The sequence below is a fragment of the Erigeron canadensis genome, chromosome 1, assembly GCF_010389155.1.
Source record: "Erigeron canadensis isolate Cc75 chromosome 1, C_canadensis_v1, whole genome shotgun sequence".
Classification (NCBI taxonomy): Eukaryota; Viridiplantae; Streptophyta; class Magnoliopsida; order Asterales; family Asteraceae; genus Erigeron; species Erigeron canadensis.
Window position 1 is genome coordinate 20,947,632 of NC_057761.1, and position 13,200 is coordinate 20,960,831.

General features: G+C 33.0%; 1 protein-coding gene across 1 annotated transcript; it reads left to right on the top strand.

Annotated features, from left to right (window-relative positions):
* The first annotated feature begins 4,516 nt into the window (after positions 1–4,516).
* LOC122580840 (UPF0426 protein At1g28150, chloroplastic) lies at positions 4,517–8,937 on the top strand. Its single transcript, XM_043752998.1, has 3 exons — positions 4,517–4,644; positions 4,758–4,913; positions 8,650–8,937. Exons 1-3 carry the CDS (start codon positions 4,612–4,614, stop codon positions 8,824–8,826), a joined length of 366 nt encoding a protein of 121 aa, XP_043608933.1. The 5' UTR covers positions 4,517–4,611; the 3' UTR covers positions 8,827–8,937.
* The last annotated feature ends 4,263 nt before the right edge of the window (positions 8,938–13,200 follow it).

Here is a 13,200-nt window from a genome sequence, read left to right on the forward strand (position 1 = left end):
CGTGTGCACCCTTTTCAATAAAAAAGACTCATTTCTTGTTTTATCTCTTTTTTTATTTGGGAAGGTCTTATTAATTACGTCACACAACCAAAAACAACAAACTATGGGATATATAGAAATTTTTGATTTGATTATTATTTTGGTGATACAAAGATACGACACTATCGGTTTACGAATTTCGAGTTCCAAATTAACGTTTTGGAAAGATTGGAGGATACAATCTTCATGTCATATAGAAGTGGCATAATGATCGGGTTGCTTTGAATTGGGTAACGAGGGTGAAAATAAATAGTTTTAATAATAAATTAATACCGTTTAGTCATATTGTGTTTAGGACAATTTTAAAAAAACAGTTGTGACCGTATATTTTTTCTATAAAATTTTTCAAAACACAACTAGTTTTGTTCAAGTATTTGAAAAAGCTACTCATACTATCATGCATTATTCACTAAACCTTCGAAATTTAAAAGAGATACACGCAGATATTAACAATGGATTTTCTCTCTATCCTCTCCTAACGGTAACAACTTTCTAGATCCGAGATCTGATTTTGTGCCCTTGAGAGTGGGGTTGAGCTTGAGATTAAGAGTTTGGGATCGAGATTATCCTCATCCGGTTAAGGCTTCCACTACGGTAGATGTAATCCTATTTTTCACTTTTGGGCTGGAGGTCCCTTCCACTCCGGTGGACCTGGAAGCAGCATCTCTACCTTTGAATAAGGTAAGGTCTGTCTACATCTTACCTCCCTTGTACCCCAGCTTTTACCGGATTGAGTATCGTTATCGTTGTCGTCGTTTCTTAAAAATGTCCTTAAAACAACCACTAAGCTAATTATATATGATATATAATCATTTAATGAAATATTAGTCATCATGTTTACAAACAATAACTAACAAAACCACACGCAACGAGTAATTAACTATGTGGTATAAAGAATCTCACAAAGTCTTTCATTGATCAAAGACCTGGTTCGAGACTTGCTGAGGGTATAGGATTTTATCCTAATTAAATGTCATGTATTCGGACAATTTAGTTGGAGGTTTCTCCTCTTATAAGGTATTAGAGATGACGGGGTTCTCTAACGTAGACCCGGTTAAGATAATGTATGTTATATTTGTAGGAGTAGATTATTAGGGAGGGTTTTTGAGAGTCCTAGGTTTCATTTCAGACATGCGTGATTCGAGCACCACATACTGCCCAATCGGATGTCACTGCGGTGTCTCGAATGCTAACTACTAACTTGCTTTTAAAAAATAAAAATAAAAACCTTTAGGTGCTAGTAACCCATACATTTTTAATTTTAAAAAAAAACTAACAAAATTACAAGATGTAACTAGAAACAGATAGAAACATTAAAAAGTACAACAAAAAAAGCTAATGACATATGTAACAATTAGATAAAAAATCAACAAATTAACACTAAAGAGGAGGGGAAGCTGAAAACAAAAAATAGTAAAAAGTATTCTCATAGTTCTATATGTACTTTTTCTTTTGTTTATAAATAAACTAACCTAAAACCACTTTCTAGGCTTAAAACTTTCCTCTTTTCAAATCGAAAATTAAATTACTTATATTATGTTTTCGAATTCATCCATGTATATCCATCCATAATATCTAAATAGCCCAATTATACTCAAAATCCAATAATAACTATCCACAATCACCCAATTATATATAGATGGGTCTAATTGTCGAATCTACGTATATGTAAAGTTAACACGCGTATGGAAACGACGAGTAGAAAATAATGGTGTCGGTATCAATAAAGAGAATTTTATCACATTTTGTTCTCATGTGTATCAAACCCATTTTTCTCTCCTAACAAGTCATACGCAACTATGTAATTTTCACATTATCGGAAACTCTTATTAACAGAAGAAGAGATATCTAACTAGTTAGGCCCACATATAATATCTAACGACGCTGGTTTAATTCTTTAGAATGCTCATATCATGTAAGAATTGAGTGAAAGTGTTTTACTGTCATCATAACCTTTTTAGGGAGGAATGATGGATATTCAATGTGATATTGGGGACTTCTTCTTAACCTTTTTTTATTTCATTGGCAACACATATAAAATTTGTTAAATGTTATATAGATTTTAAAGTTTGATGGATACAATATCTAATGAGACATGTTTAATATATTCTATTTCACTTATACATTCGTGATACATACATGGGTTATTTTTATGGTGGTCATTGGTGGTGAGTTATAGTCAGAATTTGTTAATAGCAACCAAGTGTAGTTTGTGAAACTTAAAGATGTTGGCATCATGGTATTTCATAACACTTTTGGTGATCATTAACAACTTCCCTTTATAAAACCGATCATGAATTAAAAATTTTCTACACAGACAAAAGGATCATCCTTACCAACCCATAAGATGTATACAAGGATAAAAAATATTGTCAATATGATAAAAACTAAAAATATTTTATCGACACTCAAATGCAAATAGATGATAAGTCAATAAATAATTTCAAATGTTATCAAACAATCAAAGGTCACAAAATGACAGAGAAAGTGTGAAGTTATATAAAAACAACAAAATCGAGAAGAAAATAAAGTTGTTGATCCATAAATAGTAAAAATATACACCAATCAGAAAAGATTGTTTCAATTTCGTTTAAAGAAAATAAATCATTTCTATTTTCTTTATTTTTATTTGATAGATCTATGTAAGAAAACAATGGTTTGTATGTAAAAAAGAATAACCTTTAACCCATAATATTTTGCATGTTGAATGGTCATAGTTATCTTCTTTTCAAGGAGAACTAAAATGTTAAAAAAATAATTACTTAGACTTTGAATAGTTGATACCTCCAAGCATTTCTTATTTTTAAGAAAATAATGGTTGTATGAAAAAAAATGACCTATAAACCATAATGTTTTGCATGTTGAATGGTAATAGTTATTTTCTTTTTAAGGAAAATTAAAAAGTTGGGAAAAATGACTCAACTTTAGTCGTTGATACCTCTTAGCAATTCTTATATTTAAGAAAGTAAAGAAATAAAAATTGAAAAAGGAGGGAAATATTTATGGTCTTTCACATATTTTGTTTTTGTTTGTATGTATTGAACTATTGATGGATTTATCGGCCTCTTAATTTACAGCCAAAATTATTACTCTTTTGGTATGTAAATTAAATCAATTCCTTCCATCAACGAATGCCCGAATTAACTACAAAAAATTTAACGAACTCAATTTTTACTATTCCAATAGAGGAGTGATATTAATACAACAAGTTTTAGCCATCTATAACAAAAATACAATATTTATTGCCCAATATACAACTGTATTATGCAGGAATTGTTATAGATGGTTAAACATTGTTGTAGCAATATCACTTCCCATTCCAATAATACAAATGGGTCAACAATGAGAAAAAAAAAGATACGATTAGTTTGATCATATTAATGGTCTAAACAAAATGTGGTACAAAGAAAAGATTTTTACTATTCTTACACTCGAAACTTACCCCATCTGATGACTTGTGAAATCTATAAACACAAACTAGATTATAAAATGCATTTTGGTGTTTTTTTTCCTTAGTGAGCCATTATTTTTTCTCATTATAATATTAATAGTTTTAAATTGGATTTGTGCATGACGGGTATTGATATTAGAAAGACTAACTATTGATATTTAAAAAAATTAAATTTGAACCATATAAAATAGAGCGAGTTTATTACAAGAAAAAAAATGAGTAACTTAATTTAATATTTTTGAAAACTTTAAATTACTTTTTTTTTTAATATAATATCCCTTCCATATAATAGTGTCCAACTTATTAACTTTAATGATGACTAGGTATCACGTATTAATGTCTAATGATATACTTAAGAAGACCGGTAAGTATTGACATAATAAAGTACTTTAAAATGAACATGAATATACAACCGTTTTCAAAGTTAGGGGATTTGTCTAAATATTTTAACAAAGGAAATAAACATTTTACTTAAATACTCATAAAAATCTTTTAATAATATGAGCATATTGCCCGCGCGTTGCGGGGACTAGAAGGTGATGACAATATAAAAAAGGAGGTGGTGGTGGAGATCGAGGGAAGCGGCGGTTGGTGATAGATGGTCGATGAGAGTATATAATGATTAGAGAGAACGGGGAAATGAGGCTGTATAAGAGTTTTATGTTTAAGTAAAAATATATATAAAAAAAAAAGTGTTAGAATTTTAAGATATCCAATACTTTTTATAAAAGGTTTAAATGATTTCAAATGATGATACCATGTAGTCATAAGTTCTTACTGTTAACAAACTTGGTAACGTTCGATACAATTTCTATTTATTTTCATTTTATTTTTTTGGTGAGGAAATTTCATGGATACAAAACGTGACAACATGACATATTATACCCGCTTGGCCGCTTGGGACCATATAAAAATACTCGTAGATAGTCAGGTAAGTTTTTACAATTTACTGCCAGTACTTGTTAGAAAAACACAGTGGGAAAATCTTTGTTGAAACACACAAACAGAAACAGGGTGGTTTTAAGAAAAGCATACATATAGATATAGATATATAGATATATAATAACAATAATAATAATATACTAATCAATCAAAGAATCAGAAGAAGAAGAATTACACACATGACTTCCTTGTCCCTAATTCCACTTTCACCGGTGATAACCTTTTCTTCTTATTAATTTCTTTATAATTTTCTATAATAATTTTGTTATTATATCAGTCTTATATATACATATATATAATTGTGTAAAAATTTATTGTAAAACAGTGGAAATTGATGAATATTAACAATGGTGGGAACAAGAAGCAAGTAAGAAAAGCAAATATTTGTATCAAGTGTTGTAGTAGCAGTGATAATCAATGTGAAGCCATTCCCTCTATTCTCATTCCTTCAGACCAACGCATTCTTGAAAAGGCTTTCAAGGTATATATATATATATATATTTATATATATATAATATCGATTATTTATTTTATTTAATGATTGTTATTCCTACTGTTATGCCATAATGCCAATATAGAAAATGTTCATATACCCAATGGTCATTATTTATTTACTGTCATGTTTCCCTTTGATTTTACCAACGGTTATTTAGGGTGTGTTTAGTTAATAAATTTAACTATGGGAATGGTCAAGCCGTTGGCTCTATTGTAAGTGGCATCGCCATAGACTTTTTTGCCGGCCACTCGAAGATGTTAACACGTGAGGTTGGTATCTGGGTCCGTCTTATGAGGAGTCTAGATAAACCGGGAGAAGTTTAGATAAGCTTAAACACTAAAATGTGTTGAATAGTTAATTATGGTCTAACAAAATACAGGAGCAAACTATCTCGTACAAATTTATTTCAGTTTAGATCAAGAACTCAGCACATTTTGCCCAGAAGTTCAAAGTATCTCTATTCTCTGACTGCATGTTGGACCATACATGTGTCTGTTATTTTAAAGTATTTTGAAACAAAAGCGATTTAAGTTTGAGTTTGTAGATGAGGAGTCTAGAGTGGCAATTTACTTTTTAATTGACATAACAAGCCCCTTCCCGTTTCAAGAACGAGTGTCTAGACTGTCTAGTAATGTATTTAGGCTTATAACATGTTGTAACATCATTTCTACATGTATTAGTCAGGTCAGTTAGATGATACGCTAGATGATAATCAACATGCCTTAAAAAAGGAGATCGTGTATGTTATTCTACTAGCTTACGCTCTTATGTATCGTTATCATAGGAAATGAGGTCCCTCTAGCTGTCCATTTAATGTTGATATTTAAAACCCATATCATTGCATTATAAGCTTCACCCGAATATGGTTTTATCATGATGGATTATGACAACTTTCTTTTAAAAGTGGATTAGTTAAACTTGTGATACGAGTCCTAAATGTGTCTGTCAACAGTATCTTAAACAGGTTAAGGGTCTTGGTTATCATTTGAACTGGAAGTTAAACTCAACTTGTCTATGTTTTGCTAATAATATTTATCATTATGTTGTTAGGAGATGGATCTGATTGCCATCTTGAAAAAATTGTTGGATGAATTTTAGTAGGGGTGTGAGGTTGCTACCAAGCATAGAATGAAGCAAAAGCCTTTTGGCCCGAAGCACCAGTAAGTTGATTTGAGGGGGCAAGCCAATACCTAATCCTCATGATAGAATAATAACAGGTCATTTGCAAAACATTAACTTGTCAGATTTTTAATTTAGAACCCTCATCCTCTTGATGACCAAATTTGATCTCCGTGAATCAAAGCCTTTTCTATCATTTAAAGCTTTAAAAAACGTTGATGTGCTCCATTAGTCCATTAACATTTACTGGAAAGTAAGTTGTGATGATTCATGTTATAACTTATCTGACCTATACATGGAGTGGCACCAAATTGCTCGGATACGCATCTCAAAAAACCAAGTGACCACATGTTATGGTTTTTGAATATCCATTACTTTGAATGCACATGTGATATTTACACATAAAGTCCTATGTTAGTAGAATATTATCATTGATATGCTTTTTAGGAATTGTTATCCATGAAATCGTTCAAGCACTAAAGCACCCTTTTTTCTGATTTTGTAAGAGTTGAGAAATACTTTTATAACAGTTCCTGATCCAGAAAATGCTATCACATGGGGCGAGGTATTAAGGATTGGATTACGGGTTCAGCGGACCAAATTTTAGTATGTCAAAATGGGCCGGATCAAATTAACTCTTAAACAATATAGTTGATTTGGTTAAGTCCAAGCTTTAAATTTACTATTAAATTTGCTTAGAAGTGAAACAGAAAATATAACTGAAAACCAGAATAAAAACCGAGTGGTAAGTTAACATGTATGTCTAATACTTACTACTAATATGTCTATGAGTGTGGTAAAAAAGTGGAAATCTTTCAAATTAGTGAGAGTAGCCTTTAGAAGGTTGTCCCACATCGGACAACAAAACAAATTTCATCTCCCTTCTCTTCAATACATACAACAGTTGACATAGGCTAATAAGAGAGAAGCATAAGCATAGGCATAATATTCTCTGGCTATCTTATTTTTGAGAACATGACTATAGTTGGTAGAGGGCATTATTATTTTTAGTTTGGGGCAATCTAACGTAAGCATTGCAAGAAGGAGTTACTAGCATTGTAAAAATAAAATGCTACTAGAATATGCTTGGAGGCCATTCGGGGCCATACCTCCCACTCTTTACTTAATAAATCCGCCCCTGCTTATTTATGACGTTACAACACGATATTGGTGTAAATCTGAAACTTTATGTACGCGCCCTATTCTAGGACCTAGGGTTCAAGTATATGACAGTTGTATTCACCAAACCTGTAACATTTCTGAAGAATTTTTTTCACATCATCTATAACATATTTTATAGGCTATAGGTCATGCTATTTGCAACATTTTTGAAATGCCCATCCAGGATTGGTACTTTATCATCTTCAGTATTAAAATTCACAACCTTAATCTGGATCTTTAACAGATCTCAATTTACTTTTGATAGATATATGTGTGTGTCTGTATGTGTGAATAGGCAGGTTTTGATAGCTGGAGCAACTTACTGCATCCCAATTCCCAACACACTTAGTTGTTTAGATTTTATGTGGGTGGTATCTGCTATCATTATGGGTAATTTGGGCCGGCTACTTTTAAGTATTTAGTTAGTGACTTAGTTCAATTCCAGTTTGTGGCTTTTCATTTGATTTCCTACATCCCAAACACGGGAAACTAACTAGTTCTAACTCCTAAGCAACTAATGTAAAGTTCTTGATGACTGAACTCACCTTGGACCAGGCTTGGCTGACCATAACTTTTGCTTTGTTTGCAGCTGACTATTATGTTTGTGTGCTTTAAAGTTTACTCTAGCTTTGATTTGCTAATTTTGCATTTCAATTTTCTCTGAGAGTAAGAATGTATTAGGTATGTACTTCTATAAGCAGATTAGCATTTTCATATGCAGATTTATAATATGTGGGTTGTGGCCTTGTGGGTATGGACATCCCTAGGACCAATATAATGTCTTTTCATTAGCCCTTTTAACCTAAATACTATAGTATAGTTTTAGTTAATATGTTAGGAGTGTTCGTGAAGGTGTGGTGTTAGTTTAGGCGAGTTAGTTTGGGGTATTTTCTAAGGTGTAAAATGGATTTTGTAATTTGTGGATTGTCTATGACATAGTTTTGGGAGTTTTTTAGCTTTTAGTTTCTAGGAATTAATGCGTTTTAACTTTGGTGTTTTGTTTTGGGTTTGTTGGTTGTTCATTGTAATCTAGTTTCTTGCTAGTTCCTATTTAGTGGAGGAAAAATTATTTATGCCGTTCGAAAAAATAAAAAGTGATCCATTGGAGATTAAATGATTAATCTTAACCTAATCAACTTATTCGTTAGTGTCCCAACTTTAAAGTTCCGGCTTCTACGAGACCGTAATATAAGTGCCCTCTAGAAAACAAGGAAATTGGTGATAATTAGCAAAATGGAGCATAAAGGTATTAATGAAGTCCTTATGTCAGTAAGCAAGTTCAAAATCAAGGACAATACACGTTAAGGAACTTATTATATATATTCACGGGTAACATATAACCTGTTGTGTGGAGAAAAGTTCTCACATTTTGTTAAATTTTCAAACCTTTCTTTTATTCTCTCTTTTATCATGCCCTATTTTTTCTTTTTGTTGAATACAGGAGCCTGTTGCTTTCATGGGAGGCGTGTTTGCAGGGCTTCTGAGGCTGGATTTGAATGAAGATCCACTCAAGGAATGGGTTACCAGGACTGTAGAAGCCTCTGGTTTTACGGACGAGGAACTTGACTCTGAAAATATCACTTCAGAAGAAGTTCCCCAGGAAATAGAGATTGAATAGTTTAACTGGAGTGATATGTAAAATAATCACTTTTCGCCACCCGTTATTTATGCCGCTTTCTATAAACCTTGCAACATATACTACATAGTAATATCCCTTGTTCTTTGATAATTTGATATCAACTCAAATTTACGTATATTTCTATACCTATTAAGTATTAATCACCATACAGTTATGGAAATAACTGTGGTTTTGACCTGAAAAAATTGTCGTCTTGAACTATTCATCGGTGACAATCTCGTAATTACGTGGAAAACTTTGGACAAGGACATACATATGGACCACTATGCACCAATCCAACAAACATCAACGCGCACTGCCATAACTTGTATGGCAACTGTCATCATTATCGACTGGCAGAGACCTCCCTGACCAAACTTCTGCGCCCTCAGCCCTGGCTTCCCCATCATTGTTAACTCGTCACCGGCAAAACTACATTGTTGTTTCCGTATCAATGTTGCCACTGATCACAACCATTATCACTTTAGAGAAACCAAATACTAAACAAATTTTTATTCTTGATGGAATGGTTTTAACTTTAAAACGATAGTGGTAAAAAGACTTGTATCTATTTGTACTCAAAAGACTCGTATCAAAGTATCAAACTATTTGGCAAGTGAAACGATGCATTCATGTGGGACACAAGCAATAAAAATGGTCTGTCAACTTGTCACACTTTACAAGGGAAACTTTTCCAACTATTAGGTGTTAACACTACTGTCAAAACTCAAAATTCGTAGGAAGCCTAAGGCCTAGGGGCGGTATTAAGAGGGGGGGTTAAATTTTGTCATGTATTTTAAATTTTTCATAAATTTTTAAAATTTTTTTTATAGGTTTTTAACATTTTGTCCCTTTTTAGATTTATTTTTCATAAGTTTTCTAAGTTTGTCCCCTTGGAATTTTTTCCTGATACCGCCTTAGGCTAAGGCAATGAAGGAAAATAGAGAACACCATAACAACAGCTATAATCGAAGTGTCATTTCAAGAACGGTGATTATAATATACACCGCAAACGAAATTATGTGGTTGAAACTGGGACGCACAGGGGGTCTTGACGGAGCAAAACTAACGTCCATCTAACGGAAGGATAGGCAGTGATACAAAAACAAAGTATAAGGACGGGCAATAAAGGATAGGCAGTGATACAAAAACAAAGTATAAGGATGGGCAATAAAGCACAAGGATTAAACGCAACAAATAGGCAAACACATAAATGATAGCGAGTAAATTTAAATATCTATTTTGGTTTGCTATGCTAATTGTTCTTGGAGAGGAAAGTTAGTTTGAGAACTCGGCCATTGATTTTGATCTTGATGATATTTAATTTTCTCTCTCCTCATTTTCACCAATTCATTCAAATGGTTTTATCTCACAAACCGTACATCGTTAAATGAAAAAAAAAGCGTGGGTAGTCTTAAAATTTCGTGCTCTTTCATTAGAGATGCGACTTGATATACTTTTGACAAACTTTTAAATTTCAATTTTTTATTTTAATTTTTTTTTTAGCGATAATCCTACACATGTGCAAGACATGTGTAGGGTATACATCATACACATCCTACACATGTGTAGGTTATACATCCTACACATGTGTAGGTATGTCCAGGTAAAAAAAAAAATTCGAAAAAAAAAAAAAATTTCGAAATTTAAAAGTTTGTCAAAAGTATATCAAGACGCATCTCTAATGAAAGAGAACGAAATTTTAAGACTACCCATGGTTTTTTTTTCGTCTAACGATGCACGGTTTGTGAGATAAAACGTTTTGAAAAATTTGGATGAAAGTGATGAGAGAGAAAAAAGGAGATGAGATGTGTGGCCCACATTGGTTCTCGCATTCTTTTTTTTTTATGGTTCTCAAAATAACCCACCTCTATTCTTGGAATATTGAACGTGTGAGAATGGTAATACTGTTACTAGCTTTGTGCCCGCGCAATGCGACGGGACATAGGAAAAAAAAAGTTGGAAGTAGCGGTACTGTGTTATTATTGGAATGTATGATTCAACTCAAGTGTCTCTTAGTCCAGCTGAAAGTGCAAACCACCGTTGTTGTTTTAGATTGAACATTTTTTATGTTGATTGATTATTAAATTTAACGCATGTGTGTTTTTTTGGTATACTATATGGGCAACTTCAGGGAAGGGAAGGTTGTTTTTTTTAAGGATATTTTTGGAATTTTAGGGATAAAGTGTTAGATAGTAGTATAGATTAAAAGGGTAAATTAGAGATTTTAAAGGTAGAGTGTTAAATTTTTTTTGGGGATAGTTTGTTTATATAGACAGTATTGATAAGCTTTCATCTTCTCACAATAGTCAAAAATATAGACGAAGAATATGATTAGGGAAAAAAGGGGACACACATAGAAAGAAGGAAGAGAGCAATGTATTAAAGCAAAAAATAAAGGTTATAAGGGTTATGATTAAGACCCTTATATAGACCGGTTACAAATATGTAATAGCAAATGCATATGAATATGTATATATTACAAATTTTTCCCTCATGTATATATTATTATTATTATTATTACTATACATTATATTTTTTTTGTTGCCCGTTGAAAATTACTACGAAAATTCGGTGGGATAAACTTAGTTGAGTAAAAAAAATGCAACGTGTATAATGAGTTCTAAATTCGTCAAACGTCTTTTAATCTTCAAAGCCCGATTTTGTGTGACAATTGCTTGAAACTGATTTTAGCTAATTACTTTGTTCTTAGCTAGTTATGTTCTCACTTGACTTGATATGTTGTGTATTTATCCCTCTTTTCCTTTGTTAATCATATGTGGAAAAGAACTTCGATGAGATAGGGCTTTATTTTTTCTCCTTTGATGTAGCTTTCTTTAATATCAGTTGTGGAGTCAGTGTTGTCTTCATAAATGGTCGTCGGGGTCTTCTAAATTGATTCTGAGGGCCGGCTTAATTTTTTTTATGGCTCTAGGAAACACTAATTTTGAGGGCTTTTTGAATGTTCTAAAAAAAACTTTCATACGTTATCCAAGTTGTCAAAAATAAGCTAAGAAAACTTGTAATTGGCGGAGTTAAAAAAAACGTTTCCTTTTACGGATGTCAGCATAGCAGACAAGCAGTAAACACGTTTGTCAAATCATCATCATCATCGACAAAAAAAAAAAAAACCCACCACTATAAATTTAGGGAGTTAGTTGGAGGCCTTAGGCTCTTCTCTAGCCCAACTATACTACTGGGCTGGCTCATGATTTCCATGAATTATTATTATTATATATACTATTTATTGATTACTTCATCGCGTATTGCTCTCATGTTTCTAATGGTGAGGTACAATTTATAAGTCCGCTTCTTTCCATCTTTTTTGAAATGCTAGGAGTACAAGAGTCAAAAGAGAATACATCACGGGGCTAAACATTAAAACTTTTCCATTTTTCCCAATCTACTTGGTACTTCTCAGATCTACTGGTTAACTAAAGGAAGCTAGTGTTCTTGATATCTTTAGAAGCATACTGAATCGAAGGCAACTTATTGGAGAAAACACGCTCATTACGACATTTCCAAATAACCCAGCAGTAAGTGGGACTATCAGACAAATGAGTTTCCTTTTCGGTGGATGTATCATTGCATGCTTGTAGATCTCGAAGAGTTCTCTGACATTTGAAGGCCTAGTGATCAGGAGATTGCACCAAGTAACGATGGAGTGCCATAGTGAGGATGCAAAGGAACAGTGGATGAAAAGATGATGAAAAGATGCTCCTCTGTTTCGTTGAATTGCAGACACAATGGGCAGGATGTGGACGCGATAGTAATGTTCCTTCTTTGTAGTTGATCAATGGTTGGCAATCTGTTCATCTCGATTCTCCACCCTAGGATGTTGACCTTAAGGGGTGCAAGCCGGTTCCAAGGAAAAAGCCACAGGTTCGGCCTGTGCATTGTGGAGAGGAGGTGATTTTTCATTGACTTAACCGAGTAGTTTCCCGAGCTATCCTTGTTCCATGTCCACGAGTCATTTTCATCACGTAGAGACACCTGTGAGATGCGGGTAAGTAATTCTTGAAACTGATGAATTTCAATGGCGTTCGAGGGAGGTCTCAGCCATGTCCACTCCCATTGTGAAAGTTGTTTTGAATAAATCCGGGAAGGTCACGTATTTTGAACTCACATATCTTCATCATGAAGATCATTGGCACCATGACAACATCATTCACCGTGTTTCTTGTCCTGTTTTTTCTCTGGCATCGATATCATTTCCATTTAGAAGTGACTTTTCGACAACCTTTTCAGTTTTTGCAACAGGACGAACACCCATTTGGCCCCTTCAATTCTATACATTTTGTCATAGTCTGCTGGTGTTAAACAGAACTTTATAGAGAGAATACCAAACCCATATGTACAACAATGGATCAATTC

Coding starts and splice junctions, on each gene's coding strand:
- LOC122580840 (XM_043752998.1), top strand. CDS start 4,612: ATGACTTCCTTGTCCCTAATTCCACTTTCACCG. Junction 4,645..4,757: donor CCCTAATTCCACTTTCACCG/GTGATAACCTTT, acceptor ATTGTAAAACAG/TGGAAATTGATGAATATTAA. Junction 4,914..8,649: donor TTCTTGAAAAGGCTTTCAAG/GTATATATATAT, acceptor TGTTGAATACAG/GAGCCTGTTGCTTTCATGGG.